Genomic DNA, 15,961 nt, shown 5'->3' with positions numbered 1-15,961 from the left:
TCTTCAATTACGATACGCTACATTTACCACCAAATACTGCTACTATGATTAATTTGTTTTCTTACATATATCTGATACTTTCTTTTTAAACAGAGCTCGTACAAGATACTGAAATGGGGGCACAAAAACTTAAAAGATAAAATATTTAATTTCATTAACTCAAAATATCTGGTCTCAAAATTTTAACTTTTAAAGTTAAATATAACTTTTACAATATTGATGCTCTTACATTTTTAAGACCACATAAATCCTGTTAAAATATTAAAATGCATATGCTTACTTTAACGAGTGTAAAATCCTTATCAAAATAATGATCAAGACCCAAATGTAAAACAGTATAATTGACGATAAAAACTCAACTGGCTTCAAAACATATGAAGAGGGAAGCAAAAGTCAACATGTTTCGAGCGTTCAAATATAATCGCCCATACTCAAGACTTGTCAGGCTTGAATAACTTGTGACTTTTATTATTGGACGCTCAAAACATGCCTATTTTTATTATCGTCCATTATTTTTTTAAAGCAATGACGTTATTATATTTTCGATTCCGTTTCTTGGGATTATCCATTTAGTTACACAACATATTAAATTATTTCACTCTATATTAAAATAAGTTTAAAAAAAGTTAGAGACACAGGTTCTTAGATGGAAAAAATAACAATTCACTACTTTGTAAAAAAAATCAATGCAGTATTTTTTTTTTTTTTATTGCTACAAGCCTTAACATTTTAATTTAAGGACATCAAAAAATTCCGTTTAAAATTGAAATTTATCTTTATATTATTTATTATTTTTGTAAATGTAGTGCATAATTATTACATCATACCTTAGACACCTTAATAAACTATGTTTACTGACTAAAAATAATAATAAAAGCTTGAATGAAAAATTTCTTTGCATGCTTTTGTGCCAATAATTAGCCAAATTTTTATCTTATTGCGGTCTTTAATGTCCAAACGGGAACTGGTAGGAAAAATCCATTTAAAGACAATCATCCAGGTAAAGGGTTTTTAAGGCGACATCCACCGATGACTCAGTGCAATGCGAAGATAATTTCAAAAAGCAAAACTTCCCTTAGAGAATAATATTCGAAATACCCAGAAAAGAAAAAGTACCTCCCTTGGTAGTTTTTCCTTACTGAAGAATTCTTTGAGATATTGCAGAATCAGTCCCTGCTATATATTTCATTGGAAAAAGCGATTCATGAAATGAAACGATGACGGCAGCAACATTTTACAAATATATTGTAAATGCTTCTACTCATGGCTAATTAAAAATGCTATCAAATTCCCCATTTGCTTTTTCTGGATAGGTATAAATCTCACATCAATTTGAAACTGAGCAAGTTTTGTTTATCAAAACAAATTTTCTGGTTCAATTTTCTACCTAATTCATTGAAATCTCCCGTTAGATCTTGAAAACAAAAGAATTGTAAAACAATATGTCGAGAAAATTTTTACATCCATTTTTAAATAAGATTTTGAGGCATCAACTGATGAAGTTAAAATGCTTTTATGAAATGTAATATTTTTCCATTTGATGTAGAAAACGTTGAGTTTAACGAATGCATGCAAAACAGACACCAAGAGTTAATGAGCGAGACAGCTTATCAACAAAACACATGCTTCGAGAGTAACGATGCACTATTTCTTCAGAAGCTTGAGATGGAAATCTCACAAGTTATGTGGCAAATTTTTAGAGGAACACTGACAGAAAAGTTTTATCTCCCAAATATCCAATAGCCTGTACTTTTCTCAATATTGAAGAATTTATTTCTAAAAGAACATTTGGTTAATCAAATTTTGGCACTGAAGCTGAGACAACTAACATTGATAATGAAAGTATCTTGAAAATTGATTTTGAGATAAGTCCTCTTGAGGCATTGTTAGTTTGCAAAAACAATCGGTTCCACAAGTAAATGGTAAGTACTGCTGATGACCCACTAGATTAAGTCAATGAGAGATGGATTTTACACAAACTTCGAAACTCCTTTTTCTAATTTATTATCCAGTGAGAAATTCTAGAAATGGTACTGGAAAATCAAAAGAAATTTGGAAGACACATTTACAGTGGCCAAAAATTTGGAAAAAAGAGGAAGGTTAAATCAAAAGAAAAATAAATAAATTACTTTTTTGCATTAACTTCAGAAAAAGAACGAAAATTTAAAGAGATTGAAAGAGCTGAAAAAAAGTTAAAGCAGAAAGTATGAGGAAGAGAAAAAAAATACTTAAGATAAAAAAGAAGTTCAAAAAATATGGGGAAAAGAGTAAACAAAAAAGTGATCTAATTATAATAATAATAAAAGCTTTATCGGGTTACACAATAATAAACATTCATAATTTAGAATTGACTATTAAACTGTGAGGAAAAAAATTAAAAAAAATTTTTTTTAATTATGTATTTAAACATATTTTACTTTCCATTCCATGACTGAAAAAAAGTAACATTTTCCAAGTTAACTGTGGTTAAATGTTGCAATTCCAAGAAAAATCTTTTTTTAGACATTTGTGTGGCCTATGGATTCCTAACGAGCATCAAACATTCTCAAAATTAAGTATTCATTCACTTGAAAATTTAGTGTTTATTCACTGGTAAGAACTGTTCTTTCACTTGGTTATCTTACTACTTATTATTTAAACCACCAAAAGCTTAAAACAATTGCATTTAATAACAAATTTAGAAATTTTTATGACTTTTTTTAAAGGCAAGCTAAGCTTAAGTGTTTCTTCATTGGTTAGTTTACCCTATAAGATGTTGAGAAATTTGCGATGTTGTGTTGTGAGAGATGCTAAAAAATGTTGACTACGTATTTTTATTAATATTTATGAAATATATATTCAAAAAATTGATAAATATATTACTCCAAATCTAGGCATACGTATGTATATTATTGAAATTGTATCAGTTATTGAAAAACAAAATCAAAAAATAAAAAATAATCACATTAAATTAGCACAATCTGGTGTATAATCATATTCTATCAGAAGCACGCTTTTATAAAACTAGACATTCGTTGAATAAAGTGTTTTTTATTCAAATTTCTTTACTAAATAGAAAAATAAAATATTAAACGACTAAAAAAGAAATATCCTATTTTATAGTTTGAAAGAAATAAAAATAAAAATATTAGCAAACGATTATTAGCGAAAAAAATATGAATGAAATTTTACGCTACTCGCGCGAAGTCAAGTTCCTCGCAAGTTTATCACATTTTAATATTAATCGCCCCATTTAATTATTTCTTTACTGTCGCCAAATTATTTTTTTAAAAATAATTAGTTTTAATTTTTCTCAGCTTCTAATAAATAAAAACGGTTGAAACTTTAGATTTTTCAATTGAAAAACATGTAGATTAATATGGTATAAAAAAATTCATACCTTATAATTCAAAATTTTTTCATCCTCAATTTAATTAAATAATAAAAAATAATTAATAATTATTAAAAATTATTTTTTTCATGAAATTATCTTTGGGTAATCGAGTTTTATGAGTGGGTGCAATTTTCTTTGAATTGCTTTAATAGTTTTAAAAATATGACTAAAAACGTATAAAGTGAAATTAACATTAAGGGGTACGAACTTTGGATCGCTCTCCTGACCAAACTATGGGAACCATATTTCCCAGATTGCGGCTACCCCCTATATTTTGAAGGTTAGTAATCCAAATATGTAAAAAAAAATATATGTTTATTCAGAGAAAGTACGTTTTTGTGTCTGATTTCGTAACTTAATTAATAGTTAGCACTAATTAATTAGCATATTTGAGGTCACCCCCCGGAACCATTAAGATTGACACTTAGTTCGTGAAAATCCGATCATTAGAACGAAAGTTATTCAGGGTGATTCGTTTTTTTTTTGCATACTGTACTTGAAGTAGGCGTTGAGCTGATAGCTGAGGTTCTGAAAGAAGAACTATAACAAAAAAAGGTGATTTAAAAGCAAAATAATTTCTTTCGTTTGCTTTCAAAATTTCATTAGTACTCGGAAATATCAGTCAAAGAAATATCTATCAAAATCTGTCAAAATGAGTTCAAGCTATATAATTTTGAATTTTCAAATATTTAAACATTTGTAATTAGTAATATGCTAGTTTTTTTTTTCATTCCCTTTTAAAATTCAATAATAATTTGTAACTTTCAATATCTTCATAGAGGAAATTAGTTTATAGGGAATTAGTTTATTCGCATAATCTTTGTTATTTATGTCCCAAAGACAAGGATACGTTTGAAAAATTTCAACAACAAAAAATACATATATCACTAGAATTCCATTTAAAACTAGTCATAGTTAGAAGATTAAACCAAGTTTAAATTTAAAAGATAAAAATTCAGGATGCGTCAGAATCAACTCGTGTATTTTGTTTACTAAATGTTTGCTAGTTAAGGTTGAAAGTATTTGGAAACTACTATATGACACGTTTCAACTAATCTGGTTGCTCCACTAAAGTTGAAAGGTTTTAACTTCAGTTGCTAGTTGAAAGCAGGTTGAAAGCAACCGGGCAACCATCATATGACACGTTTCAACTTCACCGAAACCGCTACTTGCATTCAACTAGGTTGCCTCGTGTCATATTGCCTTAACACGATTGTCAACTAGTCAGATTTTTAGCTCACTGGAGGAGGAATGTGTGGCGGCCACTATATATATATAAAGCTTTCCAACTCACCCTGGATTGGCAACCCTTCAGCAGGGTCCGATTCAGGTGAGCCACAGGTCTGCTTAAATTTAGAATAACGGGCAACCCGGCACGAGCGGTACTACCGGGACGGCCGTGTCACTATATTAACAGAAGTATACTTCAATTTACTTTACATTATCTTTATTGAATATACTCATGTAAATATTTGTTTTTTTATTCACCATGTCATTTCTTGTATATAGTTTCTTTTAGTAGTATCGTTAAATTTTACTTTATTGTGCATACTAATTTCTTAATCTAAACTTGATTATTTGAATATTTTAAATCTCCTTATTAAATATTACTAATTGCCTTTTATGCTTATCATTATGTGCATTATTTATTCACTATATTCACTCCTGACAATGGAGATATTCTCCACTAATTTTCTTCGTTGTAGTTCATTTACGTCGCTCTAGAGCTGCACAATGGGCTATTGACAACGGTCTGGGACAGGGCCGTCTTAATAGCATGCAGGGCCTCCGGGCAAAGAAATGTTTTAGACCCTTATAACATGTCATACTGCTTAAAATTGAACTAAAAAACTTCGCATACATAAAATAAAGCATTTTTAACATATGCAATAATTTGAACAAATTTAAAAGCATTAAATTCGTTTTTAGTACACCCAAAAAAGATGAATTCACATAAAAATTTCATTGGAATGTAGAAAAAAAGATTTCGGTTGCCTTTTTAAGTTTCTCTGCTGATAAACTATTCAGATTATTGTTGTTTGCAAGATAATCGATCACTATTTGTGTAAAGAAAAACAAAATACACACTTTATACAATATAATATATTTATTTTTAAAAATATATATAGATAGTTTTGCTTAGTCTTAGTTTTTTTTAATACAATTTGTAAAAAGAAAGATTCTTAAGGGTCCCCTGAGTGCCTGAGGCCCTCGGGCACTGCCCGGGTGTACCCATGCGTAAAGATGGTACTGGCTTGGGAAACATCCCTCAGGATGATTCGAAGACATCCCATCGCAATTTTGATCCTCTGCAGAAGGGATGGTACCCCCGCTTCGGTAGCCCGACGACCTGCATGCGAAGTCGAGCATTTACGGTTGAACAGTTTAACGAGAATCAATACCGCACACCCTCGGTCCCTACACAGACTGATCCAAGTGGTCACCCACCCGCACACTGACCGTAGCCAGTGATGCTTGACTTCGGTGATCTGCTGGGAACCGTGTCTTAACGATCAGTCCACTGCGGGACTCGTTTTCTTATCAATTTATTACTTTAACATACATTATGCCTAATCAACTCATGACTATGCAGTATCGATGAATCGGCTGGTGGCGATTCATCGATACCCTGGATTTGGGGGTACAACTTTTTCTATAGTGATTAGAGCATCCGACTACAACTCCAGCGGTCCTTGGTTTGAAACTTGCCGGCAGCCAACAAACATCTTTCTCATACATTCTCCTCCATAAGTTTAACGCACAAGAATTCAACTTAAATAGCTCACCTATTTTGAACATTATAGTTTTTTTTTTCTTCCAATGAGCTGCATTATCGGTCTTGCCGATGAGCAGACCTAGTGCGTTCTCCAGAGATGGTATCCACTCTTTCAGGACCACCACAATGGGTGAGATACCGTTGGTCATGTTAATTTGGACGTCTAGTTTCTGCCACACTAGATGGCAGCACCGAGACTCTATTTGGATGCTAAAGTGCACTAGGAATTTAATTTTGCCGGAAATGCCAAGAGCCAATAAGGCACTCCAGGGATCTTTTACATGCCGCATAATCATACGACATGGCCGCTGAGGATTTTCTGCATCCCGAAAATCCGGTGTCTGGGCCGGGGATCGAACCCGCAGACTTGGGCTCAGGAGGCCGACGACAAACCAACTGCGCCACCCAGCCACCTAGTACATTATAGTATATGTATGTATTATAGTACCTTAGATTATAGTAGCACATACAAACATGAAACATGATTTGAGAAGAAGAAAAAAAATGTACTATATTGTTTTGAGAGTATAATAATAAATTTTCAAAATAAATAAATAGATGAGACAATATTACCACACTGCCACCACGGTTCCAACACATGTTTCTAGGTACGACGGGCGAAATAAAATTTGGAGTAGGTTCACTAAAAGGCTTGACTAGAGGATAATCTTTTGAAGATAGAAAAGTATCATTTGTGGGAGGTGGCGCTTTGATTTTCATATCTAAAGTACTTGGAGGTTGAAGAGTTCCCAAATCCCATCGAAATGTTTGCCAGGAATCATTATTACAAGGAGATTCTTCCCTAAAATTAAACAGTGAAAAATTTTTCTAAGTTCTTATTTTTATATGGATGTTTATGTGTCGTTTGTTATTTAAATAATTCGGCTCTTTGCAAAAACAGCAGCAATCATGTTGGTATGCGCCAGACTAATTGGAAGTTATAAGTATTTTCTAATCAAAGTGACATTTTCTAAACATACCTTTAGGCTAATTAGAAATCGGTCATTGCTAAATCAGTCTGATTTATTTCAGGCAGTTTGCAATAAGCTCAGAGTAATGAATGCTTATAGCAAACAGCCTTATTAGAAGTTTATTGCAATAAGCAAATTCAATTTGATTGGGTAATTGCTAGTTAGCTTTAAAGACATATCGGATGAATTTATTCGGTCCAAAAATATCAAACAGATTAGAAAAAGTCTTTTTCCATTAGCTTGGCACATTGTAAAATGACATCTGCATTTGAAAAAAGCTGGATTTTAGTACCCTACGGCACATAAATTACATTCATTACAATTATAAAAAAAAAGAAATTGGGAAACTAAGGATTAATACAGATTTAATATTACGATCTTTAAAAAACAAAGTTAATGTCAAAACCTTGAAGAATATCGAAAACTTAAAGAATGTCGAAGGCCAAATTGTCTAACCCGATTCTTTACTAATAGCTACTTACATTTTACAATGCGGCAACTGGAAATCTACAGCATGTTCTAATCAACCTGACATTTTCTAGGCTTATTACAATGAGCTTGCACACCTTTAGGCAAATAGAAAATTGTCATTGCTCAGTCTATGCCTTTCAGTCAGTTTACAATAAGTTCAGAGTAGAAAGCAGCCTTATTAAAAGTAAAGTTGAGATAAGCTTTTTATCTGCTTGAGTAATTAACCTAACTAACCTAAAGGCATATAGTCGGAATGCAATAAGCCTAAAAATATCAAACAGATTAGAAAATACTGAACTCTTTTATTTTCCATTAGCTCGGGGCATTATAAAACGTAGTCTACATTTGCAAAAAGCTGGATTTTTCAATTAGCCTACCGCACATAAATTACATTCATTACAATCAGAAAAAAAAGGAAATTGTGAAATTAAGGATTAATTCAGATTTAATATTACGATCTTTAAAAAATACAGTTAATGTCAAAGACTTAAAGAATGTGGAAGGCCAAATTGTCTAACCCGATTCTCTACTAATAGCAACTGACATTACAATGTGCCAGGCTAACTGGAAATCTACAGTATGTTCTAATCAACCTGACATTTTCTATAGTCCGTTCAACGAGAACTGAGAGTTGAAGTAAACAAAAGGGTTGATGTTTGATCGCCAACGTTTGCCACTTTAACGGTTTCTTCGCTGAATGGGCGATTTCATTTGAATCGACAAAGCTTTCGCTTTTATAGAAAAACGAAAACGATGTTTGGTTTTTGATACCTTAAAATTAGATAAGAAAGTGCAAAATTAAAATATTTTCATGAAAATACGTTTCTAAGTGTTTCAGTAAACACATAATTTTATTTTAAGAATAGTTTTAATATATATTTATATTTCTTTAAGTTTTGATTAAATTAGTTTTAATATATTTTGCATAAATATCTATGAAAAACATAACTTTTATAATTCCATCGTAAAAGTCGTATAGAATTGAAAGTTATGTTAAAAAAAATACTCTTTTATTTTCATTATTACAATTTTTTTTAAAATTTATTAGAAGTTAAATAATATTTAAAATAGTTTTATGTTTCACCGATTGATTTAAAAATATATTAGAAGGAACTGCATTTATTTGTATTTTTAAATTGTTAATTATCTTTATTTTTCTAAGGGAAGTATTACGAAAATAATTACACTAAAAGAAACTTGGAACTTTTTTATATGTCTCACAAAATCTTTTGTTAAGAAAAATATACCCACTTAACCTATAAAAAAAAAGCAGTTTGTAAACCTCGAATTCAATAGGTTTTTGAAAAAATAGTATCAAGTGTCAAAATTATTTAATTTTACGTAACATTTGAATTTCTGTACTTAATTAACAACTGTACCGATAACGAAAATAATTATATTAAACTACTCAGAAAAGAACAAAATTTTAAGAATTACTGTATTAATGATCAATTAATCATGGATAATAACGAATAATTATATCATTAAAAAGTAAAAATGAATCCTCGTCGTTTGAATTGATATTTATTTTGAATGCACTTCCGTTTTATAAATGTTCAATATTATTTCTTTCTCCGCTTTACTTATGTAAGATTTCTTCTGTCGTTTTTTAGGAGGACTTAAATCCATCGCTTTATTTTCCATATTACTCATGAAACACTTACAAAAAGACACCACGGCGAAACAAACAACCCTCTAAAAATAAGAGTTTTTGCTTGTCTGATCGGCGCTATTTGTCATTATTCCGGCGCCAAGTAGACAGCTGTATTGCGCCAAATAGCACGCCGCTTTGTTTACTTTCGAGCTTGTTTACAATGAGCTTGCACACCTTTAGGTAAATAGAAAATTGCCAATACCCAGTCAGCTGATCTTCGATAACGATCTTTCTTCGTTAACGATTCATCAGGTTTTGATAACGTTTTTGATTGCTTTTTTTCTTGTTCATATTTTAATATGTAGCCTTTGAATATCATGCGTTTATTTCATTTTTTAAAAAGGTACTTAAAATTTGGATTAACGACAGTGTTTAAGTAGCACATTGTATATTATTTCATTCAATTAATAAAGGCTAATCTGAGATTATATAAAATATATAATTATAAAGTTGAAAATATTGCAAGTTTAATCATAATGTTCAGACGTTTCTTGTTACCGTGAAAGTTGATTTTGCATTTAATTATAATAAACTTGACTTAACTGAAGGAGCTACATTGTTCCCTTTAGAACAATGAATGCTAAGTTCGCAGTTAATATGCGATTAATAAGGATGGCCAAAATGAAAAATGGATAGGTTAGTAGTGTCAGTTAACCCTTTGACGCAGAATTTTTATTAAACGTATTTTTCATACTTTTTACATTATTTTGTATTAATTTAGGTCAAAATATTTGAAAAATATTATATTTAGCATTTTAATATTTTTTGGTTGTGAAGTACAACGTGAAACACCGGTGAATTTTCCTGCATTAAAGGCTAAATCTTCCAGGCAAAGTTCCCTTCCAGACAATAATTTTTTAAATTTTGCACTTATTTAGATCTAAGAGAAATAGTTATCCATCATTGAAATTTCTTTAATTTACAAACTCAATTATTTATAAAGTTTAGAATAGGAATGAAAATCAAATGTATTTCCAACTACTTTTTTTGGAGTTTTATATTTCAGACAAATACAATTCTGATAATCTAACTGATTTTTTTTCGTAACGATTATACTATTTTTTTTTATAATTAAAAAAGACCAAAGGTAGTACTGGAATAGTTGAGTGCGTAGTCAACAATGCTAAACAGTATAATGAAAAACTCTTATTTGACCTTACAAACAGCTTTCATTAACTAGGACCGATACCGCGTACCCTCGGTCCCTACGCAGGCTAATCAAAGTGGTCACCCACCCTCTTACTGACCGCAACCAGGGATGCTTAACTTCGGTGTTCTACTGGGAACCGTGTCTTTACAATCAGTCCACTGCGGGACAAAAAAATATAATATTATATATATCTAATTATATATAATATTGAATATATATATAATATTGATCTAATTAGAACATCAGAATTTTTTTTTAAAAGAGCAACCATTGTTCTATCTGACCCAAAGAAATATAAAGTAGAAATAAGAGGACTAATAAAGCAAAAGGAGTGTACCTCACATTATGCATTACTTTACATTCAAATAAATGCTTTCTTGTGAACTGATTAATCAGTTATACACAGTGTGGTGCACTTCTCTTACTTTACGGTATAACCCTTCTGCTGTATTTCTGACGCAATTCCATGTTTCCACCTTTCTTATGAGGCAACCTTTATATTTTTAACTAAAGTAGTATATAAACACATTTTGAAATAATGGAAAAAGAAATGAGTTTTCAAAGAGTGTTTATTTTTTGTAATATGAAAAAAATAATCTTACGAATCAGATGGCTCTGAATCACTCAAGCTTCCAAGTCCAGATTCACGTTCTTTCCAAGTTTTGTACTTTTCAATTAAGTCAATAACGCAGGAATTTTTCTTAGCTTTCCTTATAAACTGGAATTTCAAAAGCTCTTTTGCCGTTGGTCTCTATGTTAAAAAAAAATATATGAAAATAAATAAATGTTTCATACTTTGTTATACAGTTTCTTAAATTGCGTGTTCAAATGCAACTTTAACAATCCATGTTAAAATGCAGTTAGCTCATCTTCAGAACTCGAGGGAAGCTAACCATATCATGTGTTGCATGGTGGGAAAAAGAACTTACAAAAAATAAATTGCAACAGGATTATAACCCATCACTCCTCTACCACATTTTTGAGTATATCAGTATACTTTATTTTCACTGTCTGCTTATATTAGTTTTCCAATCAACCCGTCATTGCTGCCAGTTTTATATATATATATATATATATATATATATATATATATATATATATATATATATATATATATATATATATATATATATATATATACACAACAAAATAAACAAATACAAAAAAACACGAAGAAAACCAAGAAAAACAATAAGTATCATTTATTGCGCGTAAGCTGCAAGTAAACAGAACTCATTAGATAGGTTCAAAATGATGATAAACAAAGGAAAATTACAGACACATGAAAGAAAAAAAAAGGGGTGGGGGAGAAAAAAAATAATAAAAAAAAAAAAACAACTGGAAAAAAAAAAAAAAGGATACAATTTTTTTTAAAAATCCGGAAAATAAAAGATATAATCTTTTCATCAGCCCACACGATTATATCCGCAAAAAAGAGTGCTTTCTGATATTGTATCAATATAGCCAAAGCAAAATATATTAATACAATAGTGTGAGGTTTCTCCCCCCCCCTTTTTTTTCCATATGTCTGCAATTTTCCTTTGTTTATCTTCATTTTGAACCTATATATATATATGTGTGTGTGTGTGTGGCTGTGGATGGTTGTTTACAAATTCTCGACTAGAAATGACCACAGTGCTGACGTAATATATTCTAAGTGAATGATGGATCATGGGTTAGAATCTCTTTGCCATCGGACTAACCGTGTGAGTTTTCTGTAGTTTTCCTCTCCATGTAACGTAAATGCGTGTCAGTTCCATCAAATTGTCCCCAACTAATATTAGTTTGTTCCAATGTTTGATCCAAGAGTTTCCATGTCTTCTAGGTTGAGTTCAAAGTTACGAGACTACGGAATTAAACTTTGATAGTCGTAAACTCAGAGTTGGGTCGGCTGTTCAACCCTGATTATATAAATAAAAAAAACGAAGAGTACGAAATAAACCTAATTAGAATTGGTCGTTGCTGTTCACAATACAATGAATCTAAATCTAATTGTCGTTTTATTTCTAAAAATCGAGACCAATATTTCACTTGTTTTAGAATGCACGAAACTTAACTCACCAAAGCTTTCCACAAGGGAAAAAAGAACAATAATAATCACCATTTTCCATCTTAGACTAGAATTATGGATAACCTAATAAATGTTTCCCATTTTAATGTCTTATTTCTGCTCATAAGTGTAAATACATTTAGTCAAATGATGTATAAGTTTAATATATGTCTGACTTTAATATTACAAAGACTAAAAGCCAGGTTAGTATGTATCAATAATAATATTTTAGCCTAGTATAAATTTTAAAATAAGACGTAAAGGAGAATGTACCATTTAAAAAACACTATTAACGAGAAATTAAAATTATTAATGGATTTCATAAGAAAAAAAAAATATGTAATAATTATCTCACATTTGCTGGGTCTTTATTAAGGCAAGCCTCTACCAGCTCTCGAAATGGCTTGCTATAGTTGCCATTCAGCTGTGGAGGATTACTTTTAGGGATGAGGAGAAGAACTTTCATTGGATGAAGATCAGAGCGAGGAGCTTTGCCTTTCGCTAATTCTATGGCAGTGATCCCTAAACTCCAAATGTCAGCCTAAAACAAAGTTATTAAATTAATGCTAAAATAGTACTGTACAGGGTGTTTCATAATCACCGCTCTTAAAGTATATTTAAGAATCTTTTTGAACCCCTTCGAGATTGACGAAAGGGGAAAGAAGCGCTTTCCCACATCCGCACATTTAGAGAATATACATACAGTCAAACCCCGCTATAGTGAACCTTCAAGGGACCAAAATCTCCGTTCACTATAACCGTGACTTCACTATATCCGTTCCGCAAACAATTTTAACTAATGGTTTCAAACTCCCCCTTTTATTACACATTATTCAAATAAATGATCAATAAAATGAAATACAAAAATGACTGAAACTAAACGCATCGAAACGAGCTTCATTGCTGGATGAAACTTGATGGTGTTACTAGCAAATGTCTCTTACCTCCTTTCAGTTTTTGATATTCAACCGGCTTTTCTCAAAAGTGATTCATTAAATTTTGAATAGTTTTTTCTTCTTTTTTTCTCGCTTAAACATTAATTTACAACCCCTAATGCGTAATATATTTTTAATTCTTTATTTGCTTAGATTTAAAAATTAAATATATTAAAGGTGGTTTTTAAAAAGGACCCTGTAGGACCTTGTGACAATAACAACGCAATACATGAATAGTTTCTGTAACAACTTCTTGTATTTAAAAAATTTATAAAAAAGGAGCAAACAAAGCAAAAATTAACTTTTTTAAGCAAAATAAATAAATAAAATTGTTTTTTTTTAACATTTCTGACTAAATATTTCAGAATGGTGTTTGAATTGAAGTCAAAAATTAAATATATTTTGCGATATGATCTCCTTTTCACAACTGTACTAGTGGGAACGCTAATCTCTTTGTTTTACCAAAGTTGCAGCAGAATATCTACATTATTTTATAATAATTTCGCTTTTTATTGCTAGTTTGGCGATTTTTTAAAATTAAAAATAATTCATGTTAGATATACTAAAGTTAAAAGTTTGAAAAAAAAAGCATTAAGTAAGCATTGAATATAGTTTGAAAGCTGAATAGTTTGCAAGCTTGGAATAGTTAGAAAAAAGCATTAAGTAATTTTAGAATTGTTTAAAGAGTGATTTAAAAAAGCATTAAGTAATTTCAGAATTGTTTAAAAAGTGACTTAAAAAAGCATTAAGTAATTTTAGAATTGTTTAAAAAGTGACTTAAAGCATTAAGTAATTTCAGAATTGCTTAAAAAGTGACTTAAAAAAGAATTAAGTAATTTTAGAATGGTTTAAAAAGTGACTTAAAAAAGCATTAAGTAATTTTAGAATTGTTTAAAAAGTGACTGAAAAAAGCATTAAGTAGTTTCAGAATTGTTTAAAAAGTGACTTAAAAAAGCATTAAGTAATTTTAGAATAGTTTAAAAAGTGACTTAAAAAAGCATTAAGTAATTTTAGAATAGTTTAAAAAGCGACTTAAAAAAGCATTAAGTAATTTTAGAATTGTTTAAAAAGTGACTTAAAAAAGCATTAAGTAATTTTAGAATAGTTTAAAAAGCGACTTAAAAAAGCATTAAGTAATTTTAGAATAGTTTAGAAAGTGACTTAAAAAAGCATTAAGTAATTTTAGAATTGTTTAAAAAGTGACTTAAAAAAGCATTAAGTAATTTTAGAATCGTTTAAAAAGCGACTTAAAAAAGCATTAAGTAATTTTAGAATAGTTTAAAAAGTGATTTAAAAAAGCATAAAGTAATTTCAGAATTGGGTATAATATGAAAAAAACACAACTACTTCGATTTAGTAGGAACAACATATGACGCAATGCTAAACGAATGGAATTTAGTTGTTGTTTATTTAGTTATTGTTATTAGTAGTTCTTGTTATTTGTTTTAGTTGCTGTTGTTTATTTAGTTGTATTTAGTTTCAATAACTTTTCTTTATAATGCAATAAAATCTGGCGAGCAGCTATTTAAACGATCGAACACTTCGTTTGTTTATTTGTGGCTTGAAGTTAGGCTCGCAGAAAATGCCGTTCATGGGTTAAATTTAGTAGGAACAACACAACCTGTGACGTAGGCTATATTATACCCAATTGTTTAAAAAGTGACTTAAAAAAGCATTCAGTGATTTTAGAATTGTTTAAAAAGTGACTTAAAAAAAGCATTAAGTGATTTTAGAATTGTTTTAGGATCCTTATGTGATTTTAGTTTTAAAAAATGCAATATTTAATTGCTGAAATGATTCTATACCTTAGAATCATAAGCTGAGCGGCATATTACTTCAGGAGCCATCCAAAATGGTGTACCAACTAAGGAATTTCTTTTGCTGGTAGTGTTTGTAAGTTGTCCAGCTACACCGAAATCTGCAAGTTTCACCTCTCCGATCTCTGACAGAAGAATATTAGCAGCTGTAAAAACGTAAAACGGTCAGAACAATGAATTTACTGAAATCACTGTTTATGATTTAGCAAATGAATAAGAACCTTTAATATCTCGATGTACTTTGCGTTCCGAATGTAAATAATCAAGGCCTTTCAGAACATCTCTCAACACAATAGCTATGTGGATTTCTTCAAACTTGGTCGCTTTCATCAGATCCAATGCAGATCCACCTCCGAGATATTCCATGATAATCCATAATTTTGGCCCCTATTTAAGCAAGTAATACATGAATGATTTTAACAATTTATGACAACTTGACTTTGTATACTGTGTATACAAACACAGAGCGTTGCGAAATCACTGGCTTTAATGCATATTTTTTAGATTCCTTGATAAAAATGAAGAAAAAAAGAGCATAAAATTAAAAGGAAGAAACTTAATAATCAGAGTCGCGATGACTCAGGGGTTAGAGCGTTCACCTTCCAATGAGACCGGGTTCGAATCCCAGTCGATACGAGTTCCGCATCCGGCTTGCACCGACCACAGTGCTGACATGAAATATCCTCAGTGGTAGATGGATCATGAGTTAGAGTAGACGGATCATGAGTTAGAGTCCCCTTGCCGTCAGGCTAACCGTGGGAGGT

At 30.6% G+C, this 15,961-nt stretch overlaps 1 protein-coding gene across 1 annotated transcript in view; it reads right to left on the bottom strand.

Moving 5' to 3' along the window:
* Positions 1–15,961, bottom strand: part of LOC107441289 (serine/threonine-protein kinase 26) — a 40,093-nt gene that overhangs the window by 16,599 nt on the left and 7,533 nt on the right. Inside the window, exons 3-7 of the mRNA XM_071182231.2 lie at positions 15,419–15,584; positions 15,186–15,343; positions 12,801–12,986; positions 10,998–11,146; positions 6,723–6,951 (exon numbers count right to left, since the gene is read on the bottom strand). Of these exons, the coding sequence (XP_071038332.1) occupies positions 6,723–6,951; positions 10,998–11,146; positions 12,801–12,986; positions 15,186–15,343; positions 15,419–15,584 (888 nt within the window). The remainder of the gene's footprint in view (positions 1–6,722; positions 6,952–10,997; positions 11,147–12,800; positions 12,987–15,185; positions 15,344–15,418; positions 15,585–15,961) is intronic.

This window comes from Parasteatoda tepidariorum, chromosome 4, assembly GCF_982258835.1.
Source record: "Parasteatoda tepidariorum strain Cologne lab strain chromosome 4, Ptep-v5.0, whole genome shotgun sequence".
Taxonomy (NCBI): domain Eukaryota; kingdom Metazoa; phylum Arthropoda; class Arachnida; order Araneae; family Theridiidae; genus Parasteatoda; species Parasteatoda tepidariorum.
This window is presented reverse-complemented; position numbering and strand designations above follow the sequence as displayed.